Source organism: Mesitornis unicolor, unplaced genomic scaffold (genome assembly GCF_000695765.1).
Source record: "Mesitornis unicolor isolate BGI_N332 unplaced genomic scaffold, ASM69576v1 scaffold42409, whole genome shotgun sequence".
NCBI lineage: Eukaryota > Metazoa > Chordata > Aves > Mesitornithiformes > Mesitornithidae > Mesitornis > Mesitornis unicolor.
This window is the reverse complement of record NW_010210085.1, coordinates 1-19,744: the sequence shown is the minus strand read 5'-3', so window position 1 is coordinate 19,744 and position 19,744 is coordinate 1. Positions and strand designations below refer to the sequence as shown.

Here is a 19,744-nt window from a genome sequence, read left to right as displayed (position 1 = left end):
CACAGTGGGTTGGGTGGTCACAGGGCAGAGCCCACACCAGCCACATCCCTGCCCTTGGGGAATCATAGTTCAGTGGTAGCCAGTGCACTTTTTTGGGGGTACAAAAAACATCCCACTGCCTCAGCTTCTCACCTGAGTCCACCTGGCTGCTCCTCTGTCGCTTCCCCACCACTGTCAGGCCCATTGCCCAGAGCTGCTGGAGCAGAGGAGCTGGTTGCAATGAGACACAGCTGCTCCGTGCAGGTGGCAGCAGTGTCCTGGCCTCCCAGGAGCCCTCATAGGCTCAGGAGAAGGCAGGCTGGGAGGGCTGGGTGTGGTTTGGGATAGGGGGCCCTCCCCTTGCTCAGGTGAGAGGAAGTGGTGGGGAGAGGAGGAGCAGAGGGTGAGCAGGCATGGCTGCAGGCTGGGAGCAGCTCCTGGCCTTTCTGGGCTGGTTGCCCCCAAGGTGAGGAGGTACTGAGCTTCAGCAGCCATCCAGGTGATGGGTGGGGAGTGTGGGTGTGCAGGGTGGGAAGGTTGTGCTGCTTGCTGGGTGAGTGGGTGGGTGGGAGCCTCTGGGGTGACCCAGCTTGCTGCCACCCAGGAGCAGAGCAGGCTGGTGGTTGCAAAATATTTTGGGTATTTGTGGGGAGGCTTTTTAGCTGAAGAGGTGTATATGAGCTGTGTTGTTTCCATGGGGGAGTGATACCCCCTTAGTGGTGAAGTGCTGTGATTCCACTGTCCCTGGAGCTGAGGGGGAGGATGCCCTGTTCTTCTGTCAGGCTTATTTGTTGAATATGGCCCAGCATTCTTGGGCTGGCTTTGAAAATGCTTTCTCCTGCCCTGTCCCACCTATTAAACTCTCTCCAGAGAGTAACTTAGTCACCATCTCCCTTAGTCTTTACTCTATCCATAGTAGGGCTAGGGACTGTGAAAAGCCTGAGCCCCTTCTCTCTGCTCCCAGCCTGTCTCTAGCTTTCCCAACTGAAGCCCCCAGGGTTAAAAGTGAACTGAAAACCCCACCAGAGCTGTCCTCTTTCCCCTGCCCCAGATCTGGGGCTGAATGCATCCCCAGTGATGTGCAGACAGATGCCTGGGGAGGGGGCAGCTGCCCATTGAGGCTTCTGGAGTGTGATGTCCCATGGAGGGGATGCTGGCTCCGTAAAGTGGATGTGTCTCTGACTGGAGGCGCTCAGCAGCGTGTGTCGCTGGGTGGCTGCAGTGCTGTGTCAAGCCTTTGCACCCTGTGTTCGCTGTGAAGGTGCCACTCAGTGTGGGGCTGTTCTTGGAGACTCTTTCCAAGCCCCTACCTGTATCTCAATGGGCCATGCAGGCTTATCTGCCTGGGATTTTTCTGTCAGGTCTGTCTTAGTGTATACCCCAGCAGGAGCCCAATAGTGCTGCCCTGAGCATCACAGCCAGCCCAGTTATTTCTTGTCTCCAAAAATCCCCCTTCTGCAGCTGGGAGCTCTCTTCTGTTTGCTGCCAGGCCCTGCGGCACAGCAGGGAAGGCAGTTGGAGGGCTGCCCACCCCGGCAACGCTGCCCAGGAAAGCTGGGCTCAGCAGGTTGGTGTGTGGCCCCATGACCGTGGCCCTGCTTGCAGCAGAGCTGATGAAGGCACCGAAGTTTCGGGAGCTGGCTGGCATTTCCCTGCCCTCCGGGGGAGTTCTGGGCTTTGGGCTTATTCCTGGCTGTCAGGGAGAGGTGGGGGGAAACAGGACATGGAGACCACCTTCCTGAAGGGATGGCTGGGAACAGGACTGGGCTGAGCCCGTACCAAACGGACCGGAGAGGCTGGGTGCCTGCTGGGGCAGAGGGCTCATCGGGTGGCACCTGCTTGCCCTCATCCCTTTGGGTAAGGAACCAGCTCTCACCAGTCACCCCTTGGGCTGGGTATGCACTGGGGGCTGTGCTGAGAGCCTTCAGGGGCATCATGCTGTTGGCTTATCATGCTGCCAGCACAAAAGGCTTCCTTTAATTCATCCATGATCCTTCTGCAGTGTCCTCATCCACTCCTTGGGGCAAGGTGGGGTGTGGATCTGGCAGCTTGGGAAGCTGGGCTCTGCCTCTGCAGCTCCCAGCCTCTGATGCCATGCACTGCCACCAGCACTGTTGTCCTGCTGATGCTGAGTGCTGAGCAAACAGAGCCAGAAGCTGGGACCAACGGCCAGCACCCTAGTGTAGATCTGTGAGGAAATACTCCAGGGATTTCAGTGTGTTGAAGAAGGTGGCCACAGGAGGTGGGGCTGCATGAGAGCTGTTTGGAGCCTGCGTGTCACCTCGTCTAGCTGGAGGCATGGCTGTGCTGTAAGCCCCAGCATGGACTGTGCTAATCTCCGGCTTTGCATCTCTGCTCCAGAAGTGAGCAGCTGGAGGACGTGAGTGGGCGAGGGGATGAGCAGGAAGCAGGCAAGGCTTTCCTTCCACTTATCCTTGCTAAAGAAAACCAGGAGCCATGCAACCTCAGAGTGCAGCAGTGCCTTGCAAAAACAGTGCTGCACAGCTGTCTGGGTGTCCTGCAGCCAGCAGAGCCCCTTTCTGGGATTCCCTGGGAAGAAGGATGACAGTGACGGGGGCCAAGGCATAGAGACTGGAGAGTTCTGGCTTTACAGGAGCCATGTCTGCCTGATTTGGCAACGCCTTGGTGGGACACCTTCCCCTCTGAGTGGGAAATGTTAAGTTTGGACTTTGCTCAAAGTGAGCATGTGGTGTGTGTAGCAGCTCCTTGGACTTCCCACCTCTCTGTCCTGAGATTTTTGGGGTTTGTTGGGGTTTTTTTGTTGTTTTGGTGGTTTGGTTTTGTTTGGGGTTATTTTAGGCTACTTCAGGGCAGGAGGTCTCCTGCCAACCCAGTTCTTGTTTGAACATGATGCAAAGTGTTGCTGTGAGGTGATATATTTGCCCTCCCAAGGGGCAAATGTGATTGTGCATCCCAGTGGCAAAGTTCTCTCCCCTTTGAGCTGGGTGCAATAACTAGTGCTCTGGCTTCTGTCCTCTCTTCTGGTGCTCACAGAGGCCCTGGCTGATCTCCATCAAGGCCCTTCATGTGTTTGCCTCAGTTTCCCTAGAGCTTTACCTGCCCCTCTGATGGGGCTGTGTTTGCAGCTGTGAAATGACTCTCTTAGAGTAAGCCCCCATTGCATTTAGCTGCTGGAGCCCTCTTCCCCCACTTGAGTCTATTCTTGTCTCTCATTTGCAGTCTCAGACAATGAACTACATGGGGCAGCTTGCTGAGACCGTCTTTGTCACGGTGAAGGAGCTGTACCGGGGCCTGAACCCTGCCACCCTGACAGGCTGCATCGATGTGGTGGTGGTGAGGCAGCCCGATAACTCCTTCCAGTGCTCCCCATTCCACGTGCGCTTTGGGAAGCTGGGTGTGCTGCGCTCCAAGGAGAAGGTGGTAAGTGGTGCATGCCCTGGGACCGTGCTTCCTCTCTGGTGTCTCCAGATTTAGGATCTTCCTAACTGGTCCCCTCCCTGGGGAAGAGCCGTTCTGCACACCAATGAGTGAATGGGCTCAGATGGACAGGCTTCTTCTGCCCCTTGCCAGGTTGACATTGAAATCAATGGGGAGCCTGTGGACTTGCACATGAAGCTGGGTGACAACGGAGAGGCCTTCTTCGTCCAGGAGTCGGAGGAGAATGAGGTTGGTGGTGAAGCGGTGCTGCAGGTCTGTGCCCTCCTGTGATCACCTGGAAGTGCAGGGTTGTGGTGGGAGGGCCAGATTTGGACTGCTCTTCTTCCCCAGGGTGACTCCTTTATCCCCTCTGTTTTGTGTGTCCTATCTGCAGCCTTTGTGATTTTGGTCTCGTGGTGCCATCTCCTGCCTGCTTGTCCTTGCCCACATTAAAGATGTCTTTAGCTTGTGGCTGGATAGCCCTGCCTTTTTTATTCACGTGTTGTATGTACAAAACCTTTCTTTTTGGGCCTAGCCACAAAACCACTCCCAAGTTGAGGGCTCGGTGACACTGGTTATGCTGATGGCGTCTATTGCATAGATGAGAGCTGTGAGCTGGAAAAGAAGCTGGAGCTGACAGGCTCTTCCCATTGCTGTTGCAGGGCAGCATCCCCCCCTGCCTCTGCACATCCCCCATCCTCATGGAGCAGAGTCCCGAGGATGCCACTCAGCCCTCTCATGGGCAGGAGGCCTCCAGTGCTGAAGTGGCCGTGCACAAGAGGAGACGGCGCAGGAAGAAGCCCAAGCAGAAGGAGGTTTCGGATTCTGAGTTAGGAGGCTGTGAGGAGACCAGCAGTGAGACCAGCACAGAGGAGCTGTGCAAGCTGCCAGCCCCCAGGTGAGCTGCTCGGTCTGGGCAGGGTGATGTGGTAGGTCAAGCCTGTAGGTTTGCTTGGTGATGCCCAGCAGTACTGAAACATGGGGGAAAGGTTTCCAAGCTGGATCCCAGCCTCCTGTGGAGTAGGAAGCCAGTGGAAGTGGTGAAGTTGGGTATTGCCAGCTTTCCAGGAGAGGAGACTGGTGCCTGAAAGTAGCATAACTGCCCTCTTCCTTCCTTTACAGCAATTCAGTGTATTTCACCTTTACTGATCTCCCTGAAGAAGAAACTGCATCATTGCCATCTTCAGAAATGCACCCTTACTCTGATGGGGAGCTGGCCTCTTTGGACAGGTAATGGGCAGAGTCAAGGTGATCTGCTCGGCTTTGGTGAGAGCAAGAGATGTGCCTTGTGGCTGGAAGGTGGTGAGGAAAAGGGATTTGGGGGTGTTGGGAGAGGAGGGCTTTCCTGGCCTGGTATGGTGTGGCTGGAGGAAAGCTTGGAGCCCAGGGGAAACACTTCTGACCGTGGTCACAGATGCAAGAAGCCTACATGCACAGGGCTCTCCTGCTTCTGCTGCTGAGCTGCTCTGGACAACTGGTGGCATAGCACTTTGCCTCCTTGGGCCTCAGTTTCCCACGGGTCTTTCCTTATTTGTAAGTGTTAGTTTTATGGGGCAGAGCTGACTCTATGGGAAACCAGGGCTATAGGACTCTTGGCCTTAAATAATAGAGCTATAGGACTCTTGGCCTTAAATAGCCTTGCAGTGATAGGAAGGCATGGGGCTGTAGAGTAGATGAGGTCCCATGTTGCCTTCTCTTCTTGTAGCCCCACCCTGAGCCATCCATCTTCTCCCAAAAGTGACTCTGAGCTGGAGATCAGACCGCAGGAGAGTTTTGCTCTAGGGGCTGACTCCCACATGCAGTGGACATGGGGAAGGCTCCCTCAGGTGAGTCTCTGCTCTTGCTCTTCTCTAGCAGCTGGGGGGAGGAGAGTGTCTGCAAGGCTTGCAGAAAGGGGAGGAGGCTGTGGCCAGACAGCCCTAGAGTTGTCCTCTTTCTGCCTGATGCTTTGGGCAACTTCCTGTCCTCAAACCTGTTGTTCTGCTTTCCTTGAGGTGAATAAATCAGAAGGACTTGAGCCAGCCAAGTCAACAAAGGCCATTGCTACTGCAGCAACCACTATCTCTGCAACACTAGTCCCAGTGGATGAGTCAACCCATCTTGTTGCCACCTCTGAAGGTCTGGGAGGAGGTCCAAGCCCAGCAGGACCTCAGGGCATAGCTTGTTCCTCTGCTGTGTCTGTTGTTGAGCCAGCACCTGCATCCTTGTATGGAAATGGCCTCCTCAGGCTGAAGGACACCCCCAGTGCTGTGGGGGCAGAGAGCTGCTTGGAGGCCTCCTCAGCCCCACAAGAGAAGCAGGAGGGAGGCAGGATTGTTGTGCCAGAGGTTCAGCCAGATGTGGACCCCTCTGAGGGAGCTGCTGCTCTGAGGCAGGTGGGCTCAGAGGACCCTAAGCCCCAGCTGGAAAGCCAAAGGAGACCAGGTGAGTGGGTGACTGGTGCTGCTGGAAGCAGTGTTTGAGCCTGCAGATGTCTGACTGGATGAGGGGCTGGGTTATAACTCCATGACTACTCTGGGTAGTCAAGGTATGATGTGTTTGCTTTGCCCTCTCCATGTGCCACCAGCTCCTTTGCTTTGAACAGACATTCCTCAGGTTGCCTCCTTTTGGTGAGCACCCAGCTCCCCAGGAAGATTTCTTGCCTTGTGTTTTCTGAAGCCCACCCTTGGATGTCTCTGCTTTTGCATGTTTAGAAGATTTCTCAGCAGTGTAGACCATAACTTAACTTGGAAGTGTCTGGCAACACCTGGCCTGACTTGTGTCATCATCCTGAGCATACCAAGTCAGGTGGAAAATCACGCAGAGCAAAGCATGCATACATCTCTTTTGACAGTGTATTTGAGGATTTTTTTGTTGTTACTTGTGCTAAGCAACTTCTAGTCTTCCAGCCAGCATAAATTCAGAACAAAATTATCTCCCTGAAGAAGAGACACTTGGGAATTCCTCATTGTAAAAAGAGGAAGAACACAGTGTTATCTTGGATATTGCTAACTTCAAACAGCACCTTCAGATTGTGATAGCAGAACATAGGCAGGACTTTGGGCTGTCTTTTGTGTCCTTTTGGCATGTGGTCTCATGCCAGTGCAGATGTCTTGAGGTACATCTGTTGCAGTTGATTTAAGGTAGGAAAAGAGATGCCCCTTGTGTAATATACAAATATGATACAAGATAATGCAGTTAGCTTGTTCGATAAATGCTGAGATGGTTGGAAAAGTGATTTAGCTAAGTTCTCTCCCTTCTGTCTGTGCATTGAGGATCAATCAAAAGAAGCCCTCATCTGGGTCCCAGTGACGTTTACCTGGAAGACCTCTCCACCCTGGATGAGAAGCAGGTGGCTCTCTATTTCCCCAGGAGGTATGGGTTGCCCCAACTGGCCAAGCTCAGACTTTCTTGAGCAATTCCCTTGCAGCAAAGGATGGAGGTATATCTAAAGCTACTGCCTGATGTTGCCACTGTTTCTTCTCTTGCCAGTAGTGACATGGAGCAGAGCTTAAAGCTTGTGGCAGACCCCTGCGACCCTCTGTGTGTCCAGCCGCCATCTGACTTGCCTGCCGACAGCCCCCCCGACTCTGATTTGATGCCCACAATTGCCCTGTCACTGTGTGGAGGACTGGGGAGCAACGGGCAGATCTCTCATGGTAGGTGGGAGCGAAGGGGGAGTCTGCTGTCCTGAAACCCTTTCTATACACATTATATACACCAGTGACATGACAGTGCTTCTGTCCCACCAGAGAAGTTCAAGGAGCACATGGTCTCCTACCAGCAGTTTGCTGAGAATCCGGGACTCATCGATGACCCAAACCTGGTGATACTGATCAACAAGAAGTGAGTGGTCTGCTCTTCCTTCTGCTTTATCCCAAGATGACCTGTGTGGCCCCATTTGTCCCTACAGAAACTGCTTTAGTGACTCCATGTCGTACAGTGATTACACAGCAGCAGCTGTGGGAGGGACCTCCTGGCTGTGCCACAGGGTGGTAATATTCCCATCCCTCTTGCTTCTTCCAGGTATTACAACTGGGCAGTGGCTGCTCCCATGGTCCTGTCCCTGCAGGCTTTCCAGAGGAACATTCCTGAGGTCAGTGGCACCACACATTTACTGGCTGTGCTTCTCAGCAGGGCTTGAAGAGTGCAGTGGGGCTCCAAGAGGCCATGCTGGGCATCTGGAGCTTTGTGGGCAGTCTAGGGCAGAGCTGGACACTTTAGATACCTGGGTACCATGGAGTCCTGGAGAGCAGTCACACATTATCCTGTGAATAATTTTGCCAAGGAAATCCTGCCTGGGCAAGGGTCATCTTAACCTGTTGGCAGCTGAGCCTCCTTGGACGGAGGACTGACTTCATTCCATGTCCTCACACATTCACAGAGCATCATCAACCGACTGGTGAAGGAGAAGATGCCCAAGAAAGGCAGCAGGTGGTGGTTCTCCTGGAGGAGAAGAGAATTCCCAGGGGAGGAGGTATGTTTTGGCAATGGCTGTGACAAGTGTCCCCAGGGGACAGACATCCTTCTGGTGGCTGACAGATGGGGGTAGGAGAACAGCAGGGTCCTGGGGATGGCCTGAGGCTAAGTATGAGGGACCTGTTGGCAAGGTGACTTCTGAAGGTTGCTGCTGTCCCCTCAGGTCTGTTAATGCCTGAGCAGCACAACACCTGGCAATGTGGTGATGTGGACCTTGTAATGGTGACATGTGCCCCTCATGCCACAGCTTAGGGACCATGTGTGCTTGCTGATCTCCATGCCCCACTCCAGCACCAGGCTGTGGTCCCTCTTCCATGGGGCAGTGTCCTTATGGAGGCAGGGGGATGCATCACCACCTCTTTTCTGCTCCAAGTGGCAGCAAACAAAGCAGCTCCTGCCCTGTGCTAATGACACCACTCTCTGCCTGCAGCAGCAGCCGAGGCCAGGGAAAGCCAATGTGGGGATGCTGCAGCCTGACTCTGCTCAGCAGAGGTGAGTGCCTCCCTCCTGCATTGCCTTCACGAGTCTGTGCATGCTTCTGATCTCTTCTCCTCCTAAATGACCAGCTATTCTCAAATCTACTTAATATATGAGGACAGAAAGCTTAACCCAGTCCAGCCAAACTCCTCCATGGCTGCTTCTTGGTGGGTGGGTTGCCCTGGGTCTCCTCCAGATGTTCCCTGGTGCTCCTGGAGAAAGCTGGGGTCTGCAGAGTAAAGCCAACATACTCTTCCCTTCCTTGCGTAGGCAGGAGGAGGTGATGTCATCCAGTGACGATGAGCCACTGCATCCTGGGGACACGTTAGCAGTGGATGTCCCTGCACAGAAACCTCAACCAACCTACAAGAAGTCCCTCCGGCTCTCCTCCGAACAAATCGTATGTACTTGACTCCTCCTTCACTGCCTACTTCCTTGTGTAGGGGTAAAACAACCCTTAAACAGGAATTTCTCTACTCTTGACCTTGTGTTTTTATATGACATCCATGTATTTTGCCCTGGGTGGCCACCCTGTAGAGGCTTGGGGTCTCCGGTCTGGACAGGTGGCAGTCTGGTCTCTGGCAAGCCTTGTATTGATGTGAATCAGTGCTGGTGTACCACTTTTTTGTTTCCCCTCTGCCACAGGGAAGGCTGAATCTGCAGGATGGCCCCAACGAGGTGGCATTCAGTGTGACAACTCAGTACCAGGGCACGTGCCGCTGTGAGGCCACCATCTACCTGTGGAACTGGGATGACAAGGTGGTGATCTCGGACATCGATGGCACCATCACCAAGTAAAGAGCCTTTCTTCCACCCCACATCCCTGCTCCTCCTCCCTGTTAGGGGAAATTGTCCTTTCGAGGCTTGCATAAACAGCTAGGAGAGATCGCAAACCACATCATCTTCTGAATACTCGCTAGGTTGGATCAACCTAATGTGGTCTCCTTTCCTTCTAGGTCAGATGCTCTAGGGCACATCTTGCCACATCTGGGCAAAGACTGGACTCATCATGGGATTGCCAAGCTCTTCCACAAAATCCACCTGTAGGTATTGGATCAACTGAGGCCAAGGGGAAGTGGGAGGGTGGTGGAGGAGAGGCTAGGTGGGAACCAGTCAAGGCTCCCTAGTTGCTGTCCCTGGCACCTGTGGCCACTAAGAGGCACTGTGGGCCTGCAGATGGCTTAAACCGGCCTTGGGGGACACACATGGGGCTTCCACTCCCCAGGGGGCTGTGGGTGTGCTTCTGCGGGGCTGGGGCTGTCCTTGCTGGCACCCCTAATCCCTCAGGAGCCTCATACCCCCTCTGCCTGAGGTGCCCATCCTGGCTGGCTGCCTGGGGGTCTGCAGGGACTGTGTCCACCTCCCCACAAGCTATATGCAGCCTGGTCTGGTAGACGTGCTGGCCTGGGAGTCCTATCCTGGTATCAAGTGGCAAAGGGTGCTTTGCAGCTGGGATGGGCATGTGGCTGCTGGGAGGGACCTGGAGGGAGTGGTACAGGGTACCCCTCCAGTGCAGCTCCCCAGTAGCCTCAGAGAATTCCCTGTGCTCTCTTTAGGAATGGCTACAGGTTCCTCTACTGCTCAGCCAGAGCGATCGGCATGGCACACATCACCAAAGGCTACCTCAAATGGGTCAACGAGCAAGGCTGTGCCCTCCCCAGGGGCCCTATCCTGCTTGCCCCCAGCAGCCTCTTCTCTGCCTTCCACAGGTACTATGTCCTCTCCTCCTTCCCAGCCCTGCACCTCCTGTGTCCCTGGGGACAGCACCCCCCTTCCCCAGCTCCATGCTGAGGGATGTCCCAGCCTTAAACTGCTTCTGGCCTCCTTGGTACAGGATGCCTTTCATGGGAGGCAGCAGAACTGCCTACCCTCCCTGCAGCTTCATGGTGATGTGCAAAACATCTTTTGCCCTTCAAATCGCTTGAGTCCCGGACAGCTTCCCGCAGTCCTGGCCAACTGATGCCATGCTGACCTCTGCTCCCTGTGTCTTGTTCTGCAGGGAGGTTATTGAGAAGAAGCCAGAGGTGTTCAAGATTGCCTGCTTGATGGACATCCGAAATATCTTTGCCACAAAGATGCCCTTCTATGCAGCCTTTGGGAACAAAGCAAGTGTGAGTGGGTCTCCTGGGGAGGAGGGAGGGCTCAGGCTGAGGTGATGGGGGTGGTGGTGGTGCCTTCCTGCAGATCTCACTTTGCTGGCCTTACTTGGGCAGGATGTCTACGCTTACAAGCAAGTGGGTCTGCCAGAGAGCCGCATGTTCACGGTCAACCCCAAGGGAGAGCTGATGCAGGAGCTCTCCAAGAACCACACGTCAACGTAAGCAACTTGCTTGTTCCTCAGCATCTTTGGATTAACCTGGGTTTAACCCAGAGAAGCACCTCATGGGGTAGAAAGCCTAACAAACCCCCAGTGACCCAAATGCAATTTCTTTCATAGGTACGAGCGGCTGTCGGAGCTGGTGGAGCTGATCTTCCCTCCCCTGGGACAGAGTGGGACCATTGCTCTGGCGTGTCCAGAGTACAGCCACTTTGCCTACTGGAGACCTCCACTGCCTGCTGTTGACTTGGATGCCTTCTCCTGACTCAGGGTTCTCCTGTGCATCCTCTGCCAGGACTGGATGCTCCAGATTAATTTCCTTCTCCCTGTGTGCTGCTCAGGCATTTTGTACATATTAATGGGTCATGTTCTGTTCTAGAAATGCCCCTTCTCAAGGGCCAGTGGGGCAGGTAAGAGGGAGCTCTGACTCTACAAAAACTCCACTGACTAAATGGACATTCCTATAAGTGAGGTCTCTTTTTGATGTTCTTAACACCTTTAAAGCCTGCCTTTTTTTAAGGTGGTGGTGAGTTACTGTCTTATTTATTGATGAGCCTTTGGCATAGCTATTGCTACCTCCAGTATGACCAGTATTCCCAGATGGTCCAGCTACCTCCAGTGTGGTAGCTGGTGGAGTGAAGCTGTCCTGTAGTTTAACAACTTGTTAAGGTAAATGGAAGCTGTGAGGTTTAAAGTGTTCTTCACTAATAGCAATAATTAATAAATTGTGCCTTAATCCAGGCTGCCTCTTGTTTGCTGTAGCCTTGTCTGTGGAAGTAGGAGCCAGACTCCATGTCCTTTTACAAATGTGGTTGGGTTTATTCTGCTGGGTTGGGGCTTGACCATCTTCTCCCCATGCTGTGTGGGGGACTTATCTGAACCCTGGGTACCAGCATTGCTGTGGGTTCAGCCAGGCTCGTGCCCCTGCTCTGGGAGCTTTTGGCTGTAAATAGAGAAAATAAACCAGGCAGGAGCACTGCTGGGCTCCTTCCTCTGGTCTGGCATCCACCTTCTCCTTCCCTGACCACTATGTGCAAGTGTAAATCATCTCCTGCTCTAACTTTGACTCCCTTTCTTAACCCAATCCTGGCGTTATGCTGCTTTTCTCCAAGCCACACAAGTATTTGATCCTGGAAACCTCAGCAAGAAATACTTTATTTTTTTCCTTTCCAGTACAAACAATTCTTTCAGCTTTTAAAATCTGAACAAATGTACAAGGTTTTAAAAACAATAAAACACAGCCTTTTAACAAGATCAGTTATCAACTGCCTCGGAAAGCTGCCCATGTGAGGAGAACTACATGGGCACCATCTCCTTCCTTCTCTGCAAGCAAAAAATAAAAATGCCCTATTTTATACAAACTTCCTTTCACTCTTTAAACATGAATAGCTGAGAACTATCCATAGCTTCAAGTGACTAGTCAGGTACAGTCCAAGTATAGCACCATTTTCTGGAAGGTCAGGCTTCTTCCTTGTCCTTGATCAGGCCAGAACGGGCTCCCTCCATGCTGGAGGAAGTGGTTGTTGTTCAGCTGCTCTAACCCAGTCCTGGCCTGGGATGGGGTGAGTCTGGCCCTTGGCTTAATTTTCTCTTTGGTTGTTGCAGGCTTTTTTTTTTTTTTTTTTTTTTTTTCCTCCCTCCCTGTTGTGAGAGGATGGGGAGGGGGCTTGGGGAGGATGCTCCTGTGGGGTGCAGGCTACCTTGGCCCATCACAAAGTATGGAGGGCTGGCTTGAGACTGTCTGTGGGGAAAAGAGAGGGGTTTTGTTGTCTAAAATCAGGTTTTGCAGGATGCCCAAAGGCAGCTGGAGCTTGCTCTTCAGCTGCAGAAGTGTCTCAGCAGCTGTAGTGTAGCTCTCTTTCAAAGAGCTCATCCAGTTTTTATGGGAGGGAATGGAGGAGAAAAGGCACCCAGATGCACCTCTGCTGGGACTTGCTGCTGCTTTGTGCTGGTCAGAGCATGGAGCTGCTCCTTTGCAGAGCAGGGGGGAGGACCTGGTGAGGGTGACAGGCATGAGGTGGGAGATGAGGGCTAGCTGGTGTCAAAGGGTCCATGAGCTGCAACATTGAGCTGATAGAAAAATATGTTCCTCTGCTATAAAGTGCCAGAGCAACAGTAATTAAAGATGGAAACTCTTTAATTTCATCTTCATCCATTCTGGTACTGAAGTCTCTGTTGGCTGAGCAGTGGAGGACACCCATGCTTGGTGGATTTTGTGTGCAACAGCCACACAGTCCCGATGTCTGCTCCATAGGGCAAGGCTGGAGTTGCTGAGGAACATGTACAACCTTCTCCAGCCTGTGAGTTCATGGGAAACTAGAGTAGTGTGGTAAATAGCTTTTTCATTTCCAGTCTGAGCTGAGGTGAGGTCTCAGGGTCTTCTGAAAGGTGCCCTGCCTCCTGCTCCCTGGTGCTCCATGTTGGTGTGGGTCCCTGGGGCTGCTGGCATCCTAATGCGAGAAGGACACAGGCTCCTGCTCCTGTGCTGCCGGACAGGGACAGCCTCGAGCTCACATCCTGCTCTGGGATGAGTGAGGGAAACCACATTCACAGTTTAAGCAATAAAACAGGAGAGAGTGAGAGCTGTTCCACACCCATCCTGGTCTCTTTGGGGAAGACACAAATTTTCCATAACCCTCTGTATCAGTCCCAGGTGTAACCAGCGAGCACCATGAAGGGTGATGGCAAAGCATAGCAGCCTTGAGGGACCATGGGGTCCTCCCCCAAATGCTGCTGTAGTGGGGTTTTAGCTGCTCAGCGTGGCTCTTCAAAATACAGCACAGGATGTGGGGGCAGCAAAATGAAACGGCAATCAGATGAGCCCCGTGACAGTGGATTGTTCAAAAAAAATACATATACATATGCTATATATATTTTTATATATATAAGCATATGTGTGTTTTCCTAATGCATATCCTCATATGCTCCATAAGGCATCTGTGTTTGTGTGAAGGAGTGAGAAGGATAAATGGATTTACCATACATGAGGAGAGCTGCTGTCTTGGAGAGGGGAGGGCAGATCCCAGGAGGATGTGTGAATACGTGTGTTCTTAGAAATCCATAACTCCTGTGGTGAGTTTTGTTCCCTGTAAGGAGCCCTGGCTCTGCTCAGTCCCTGGATTAAGACGCAGGTGGTCTTTAGGTCAGAGAAACTATGCCTCAACTGACAACTACAGGGTTTTCTTCTTCAAGAAGTGATAAATCCACAAAAATAAAATTAAAAAAGCCAACATTCTCGCCTCTAGCTTCCTCTAGAAGTGTCCTTCTGGGGTCATCAACCCAGGAGCCAAAGCAACGCCCCCAGCCAGGAGGCAGAGACCCTGCTGCGCCAGGGTCAGGAGAACTGCTGGGCATCGAGAGGCAGAGTTACCAAAAAATGGGGCTGTCAAGATTTAAAAAAAAAAAAAGAGGGGGTTCGTAGCAGCTTTTAATTTATCTTTTCATTAAAAAAATTATCCTAAGAACTGCTGTCACATTGGAGTGAGTCTGTGTGATATAAGTTAACCCTGCCTTTCACAGGGAGAAGGAGGAGGAGGAAGCCGTGGCGGCACAGCTAATGCTGCTTCCCCTCTGCCTGCTCTTCCAAGTGCCCAACCTGCTCTGCCAGCTCAGAGACCTTAGCTTGACAGTCAAGCAGGTTGTCCTTCAGTCCCGTTATTTCCTGAGAGTGGGCAGCCAGGGTCCCATTCATGTGGTCCATGTAGTCCCACAGACTGCCCGTGTGTTTCTCCAGTTCGTCCCTGATGCCGTCCAGGCTCCCCGTGACGGCACCCAGCCTGCCGCAGACACTCTCCACCCGTGCCACCCGCTCATCAAAGTGAGCGATCTCCTGTTGCAGGTCATGGGCCACGCTCTTGCAGGAGCTCAGGTCACTGACGATCCTGGCTTTGAGTCGCTCCAAGTCTCCCTTGAGGTTCAGGACGCGCCGGTTGCTGAAGAAGAGCTGGGAGCCTTGGTCGTTGATTTTCTCCTGGATGGAGTGGACCTCATCCTCGATCTTCCGCTCATGCTCATCCAGCGAGGAGTTGACATGTGTCATGGTGTCCGAGTACTGGGAGACGGAGTCCTTGAGCCCTGTCAGAGACTTGCTCACGGTGTTCAGGTTGATCTTTAGCAAGGTGATCTCCCCTTGCAAAGCCCCCGATGCTTCCTCCTCAATTCGCCGCTGGATCTCCAGGATGGTGGCATTCAGCTTGCGCAGGAGGTCATAATTGCTGTCCATCCGGAGGAGCAGGTCCTGGTTCTTGTTTTGGCAGTCTTCAATCTCTGTCCGGAAAGTCTCCACATCTTTGGAGGCAGAGGTGCAGCCCAGGGAACAAGTGCTCTCCAGCGTGATGAGGCGATTCTGCAGCACCTCCAGCGTCTCGTCCGTGCGTTTCCTCATGCTGGCGAGCTCCCCCTCCAGCACAGGCACCACTGCTCCATCCATTCCCATGGGAGAACTAATATTGTTCAGCTCCCCCATGATGGTCATGAACCTGTCCTCCAAGGTCTGCATTTTGTCTTCAAAGGCCGTCCTCATGCCATCCACCTCTGCCACCACCGTGTCCCTCATGCTGTCCTCTATACCAGAGCAGCAGCTCCCTGTTTCTCTCTCTGTAGCATTGAGTCTGGCTTCCAGGTCCTCAAAGCGCCCTTCAAAAAGGTTCCCTAGGGTGACAGTGGAGATTTCTCCATCCAGCCGTGAGTGTAAGTTCTTCTGGGACTCAGAGATGCTGTGAAGGCCTTTCTCAAGGATGTTCATGCGATCAGTGAGGTAGTCCAGGTTGCTGCAGCAGCTTTCCACCACTGTCAGCCCTTGGATCTGGGTCTCCAGCTGGGAGATCTCTTTCTTGATCTCTAGCTCCTTCCCATCCAGTGTCTGCTGCAGCCGCAGGTTGGCAGCTTTCTCCTCCTCGCACTGCTGCCGCACCTCCTGGATCCGGAAATCGCACGTGGTCTGGATCTTCCCCAGCTTCTTCTCGAAGCCGTCGAGCAGCTCTCCGCGCAGGTTGCTGAGCCGCGTGTCCACGTACTCCTCCAGCAGATCGATGGAGGTGAGGGGCGAGGGCCGGGCCGACTCCAGGAGATGCTTGATCTGACCGTCATGGTCCAGGACCATGCCACGAACCTCATGCAGCAAATCTGCCTTGGTTTTCAGCACGTCGCTCACCTCCGTCATTTTGGTCAAGATCTCCCCCACAGGGGGGTACGTGGGGATGTCGGCTTTGTCCGCCACATCCACCAGACCATCAGGAAGGATGCCAAAGCCCACCGTCGAGTCAGGTGTGCCTGGGCTGTTCATCAGGGAGCCGATCATCTTGCTGGTGTCCTCCTGGATGGCCAGGCGCAGGCGGTCCCCCAGGCCACTCACCATGGTGTGCAGGCTGTCGTAGGACTGGGAGAGGCGCCTCACCTCCTCCTCCAGTCGATCCAGGCGGTCCCCGAAGAGGCCGGGCAGCTTCCTGCCTGCACAGGGACAGAAAGAGAGAGCGGACAGTCAGGGCTGGCACTCCTTTAGCATCCCTCATTGGCCATCTTCTAGATTCGAGTTCTTTTCCATACTAACACCAGCTCCTGCCTCCCTCTTGTTGTCATTGCAGCCAAATATCAGTCCGCCTTTCCTCCCTTCCCCTAACATCTCTTTATAGGTGATCAGGAAACCCTCTTTCTTTCACTGCATGAGATCAAGCCGTCTGCTCGCAAGTTCAACAGCAGGTGATAAGAACAGGCCAGGGCAGTTTCATCTTAAGACATACTTTATCGACCCCAAAATTCATGGAAAAATGCTTTAAAGCAATGAGGACAGGCAATTTTGAAGCAACACATTTGGGAGGAAACTACATTTAAAAAGTAAGCGATCCTCAAAGCAATCACGTCAGGTCTCTGATCAGAAAGCAGGACTCACTGAAGGATTACCAAATTTGTGCCCTTTGCTGGAGCAGAAAGAACCGAGAGGTTTGAGACCATGCCGGTGCTGTGGTAACCTGGGGATGTGAAGCGGGAGTGAGATCTCACCATATTGATTCTTCTTTGGTCCTGGAAACAGGTCAGGGTGGCTTTTTGGATGGGGAGGAAGCCTGGGGATTGGAAACATCTTGTGTCCGGGAGGCATTTTAGGGCCGGGATGTTGGGGCAGGATGCCAGGTTGGTCGGTTGGGCTGTCATGGCACCCTTCTCCCAGAAAGCCCGGGCAGCACCTCCAGGCTAGCTCAGTCACTGTCTTGTAGCCAATCTTGTATTTGGGTCTGAAGAAGGTGCGGTACCTTTCCAGGAGAGGAAGAGAGAAGACAGTTTAGAGAAGCAACCTCAATGCCAAGCAATAGAGAAGAGTGGGGTCATAGGTCCTGTTGGGTGAGATGAAATGATGGAAGTATTTCCCAAAACCCTTGCAAGCTCAGATCACTTCCAAGAGAGGTCTGGGCTGCCTGTGGGAGTGTTTGGCACTTTAAATTGAACTTCTTAGTGGGGTAAAAAAATCCTTTTCTCATCTGTAATCCTGTCCTGAAGCCTCCAGGAGGGTTGAAATACCTTTGGAAAGATATTTTGTCCACATGTGGAGGGCAGCAGTTTGATGGGAAGCCTACGTGGCCTGGGCTGGCCTTGCAAGCAAGAGTTTTGGCAGTGGAGCAGCAGAGCCCTGGCAAGGATTACCACAGGCTACACTATGGGATGTGCACAGAGGGACAGCTCCTTACACCTCCTCCTGCCCCCAGTTGGGATGCCCTGGGAGGTTTCCTCATCACCAATTTGGGCACTACAACACTGATTTCCCAACGAACAAGGGTGTGAGCCCCCCCTCACTGCCCATTGGGACACTAACACCCGCACTAACACCCACACTAACACTGCTATCGCTCCAGGTGGGGCCCCCACCAGCCCAGCAAGGAGGACTCAGCTGCTCCTAGCTCCTCTGTGGCACCTTCCCATGAGATGGCAGGGATGGCAGGACCCCACCAGCATCCGTGCTCCCCCCACCAGCCAAGCCGAGCTGCGCAGGGCTGAAGGCAGCACGTTTCTCACCACCTCTGAAACACCAATGCTTTGAAACGGCCTCTTTGAAATTTCCAATCTGAATCTACCAGGACCTGCAAAACCTGAAGTTTGCTGTTTTGCAACACCACACACAATCAGGCCCTTGTTTTCTCCAGCACGTTCAGCAGAAGGTCTCAGGAGGCGGCACAGCCGTTAATGCTGTGCGGAGAGGCTGAGTAAGGCACTTGCATTCATCCAGTGGCTCGGGGCAGCACACGGAGCTAAGCCACTTGCCTGAGCGGGTCCTCAGTGGCCCTGGCCCAGGCTGCATGCACTGGGCAATGCCGCTTCCACATGGCTCCCAGTGTGATACGCACTGCAGGGCAGGAATTGAGCGCAAACCCAAATCCTCTGTTCTTTGAATCGCTTTAAAATTTCTCAACATCAACAATTTCCCAAAGGCACAGGAGTTTCAAAACAAGCTCTTCTTTTGGATACTCCTCTTCACAGGTGCTTCCAAATTTCTATGGTCTTTCCTTCTTTGTGCGTAGAAACCTGCCCAGATGAACCATGGCTGGTGACTTGTGCCCAGCCACTGTCAGGGGTGAAGCGAGGATGAGGATGGCATCAGGAAGACAAGGCACCTTCTCTGTGTCACACTGGCCTCTGCAGAGGAGCCTGAAGCCCTTCAGCACCTCAAAACCCTTCTCCTCCAGCTCCAAATGGCAGCAAGGGAAAGTATTTCTTGCAGCTGCACAAGCGTTAGCTGATGGCCCCAGTGTGTGGAAAAAACATGTTTCTCTCTCATGCATGGATGCAGCATCCAAGACTGTGCAGAAAGTTCAGCTGCAAGTCCAGCTGCTTTCAGACTGGGTTTGCCCTGGTTTTGTTTGAAGGGCTGAGCAGCAGACACAGCAGAGATGGGACAGGTTTTGGGGATCTCCTCCATGGGTACCAGAAGCTGTGGGATGTCCTGAAATCCACAGAGGTATGCCAGGCTATGACAAAAGCCCCTCTCAGCCCGGTTTTCCTCAGTGCTCAGCTCTGCTGCTCTCGGTGGGCCTGGGGAGGATGCTGGGGAGCTGCATTTTGGCATGGAGCAGCATCCCTGGAGGGGGGCTGCAGAACACAGTGAAGCACAAAGTCCCAGTGTCTGCCCTGCCCCAGCTGCGGCTCTGGCTGTGGCACAGTGGTGTGTTGGTGTTTCCTCCCAGCATTGACAAGGTGGTGGAGTTTTGCAAATATTTTCCTGAGGAAGCCCTCAGCCATCCCCAGCCACAGACTTCATTCCCTCCTCCTCCTGGTCAGGCTCTCACCTAGCTGCCATCTTCCTGCCAAATTGCAGGTCTTTAACAAAACACTTCCCTGTACACATGCACCCCACCAGCTTCCCATGATTTCCTGATTTATTTCTGACGAGGGACAGAGCTCCCTCTCTCTCTGACAGACCCCACCTTGCCTCCTCCCAGCACTGCTGCCCTTGCCATTGACTGCCTCATCCAGTAAAAGCCCTTCAACCCCTCTCACTGCCCTCTGGAAAATTGGGTTTGTGGTCAGAAGGGTAGCCTGGGGCTCAGGAGCCCCAGTAGAGCTGAAGCTGGGAGAAGAAAGGTTCTGTGCCCCAGCACCCCCTGTACTCACAGCACTTTCCCCGGGCACTTTGGTCCCCAGCTGCATTTGTGGTACTCGGCCTTCACGTAGCTCTCAGCCCCGTCCTGCAGCGTGCATGTCACATTGCGCTGCACCACATAGGCACAGTAGCTCCTAGGGGGAAGCACAGTGAGAGAGACATTGTCACCTCCTGTCCCAGATCATCACCCCCTAACCCGCAGGCAGGAGCACACTGGCTGTTGCACCCACCTGCAGCGTCTGGCCCACAGTGTCCCTCTGAGCAGTGCCTATCCTGTCCTCCCTCAGCTGCGGTCACTCCGCAGTTGACCCCTGCCTGAGAAACCAGTCTCGGTGCTGGAAACAGGCTGTGCATCCTTTCCTTCTGAATTTTTGCAGGCAATTTCACTGGCTGTAAGAAAAACAGAGCCCTCCAGGCAGATCTGGGGGGCTGCCATGCTGCAGGAAGCCCGGAGCTGAGCATGGCTGTTGACATGAAAGGTACGGCCACATTGTCAATGGTGAGTGTACTGTCAGCAAGTTTGCTGACGA

General features: G+C 53.3%; 2 protein-coding genes across 2 annotated transcripts; one reads left to right on the top strand and one right to left on the bottom strand.

The window, feature by feature from the left end:
• The first annotated feature begins 3,189 nt into the window (after positions 1-3,189).
• On the top strand, positions 3,190-10,895 carry LPIN3 (lipin 3). The gene is made up of 19 exons (XM_010193071.1): positions 3,190-3,381; positions 3,532-3,627; positions 4,041-4,276; positions 4,501-4,608; positions 5,084-5,204; positions 5,754-5,802; positions 6,633-6,732; positions 6,850-7,016; positions 7,110-7,203; positions 7,384-7,453; positions 7,742-7,834; positions 8,267-8,328; positions 8,584-8,713; positions 8,959-9,107; positions 9,270-9,356; positions 9,870-10,022; positions 10,313-10,424; positions 10,527-10,630; positions 10,751-10,895. The coding sequence occupies exons 1-19, from the start codon at positions 3,190-3,192 to the stop codon at positions 10,893-10,895; spliced, it is 2,268 nt and encodes a 755-aa protein (XP_010191373.1).
• Positions 10,896-14,183: 3,288 nt separating this feature from the next.
• Positions 14,184-19,348, bottom strand: EMILIN3 (elastin microfibril interfacer 3; the record flags this gene model as incomplete). The annotated part of the gene is made up of 3 exons (XM_010193070.1): positions 14,184-16,078; positions 16,628-16,875; positions 19,226-19,348. Coding segments are annotated over 3 exons (2,266 nt in total), but the record flags the coding sequence as incomplete, so codon positions are not given.
• Between the last annotated feature and the right edge of the window lie 396 nt (positions 19,349-19,744).

Coding starts and splice junctions, on each gene's coding strand:
- LPIN3 (XM_010193071.1), top strand. CDS start 3,190: ATGAACTACATGGGGCAGCTTGCTGAGACCGTCTTTGTCACGGTGAAG. Junction 6,733..6,849: donor GCTCTCTATTTCCCCAGGAG/GTATGGGTTGCC, acceptor TTCTCTTGCCAG/TAGTGACATGGAGCAGAGCT. Junction 9,108..9,269: donor ATCGATGGCACCATCACCAA/GTAAAGAGCCTT, acceptor CTTTCCTTCTAG/GTCAGATGCTCTAGGGCACA.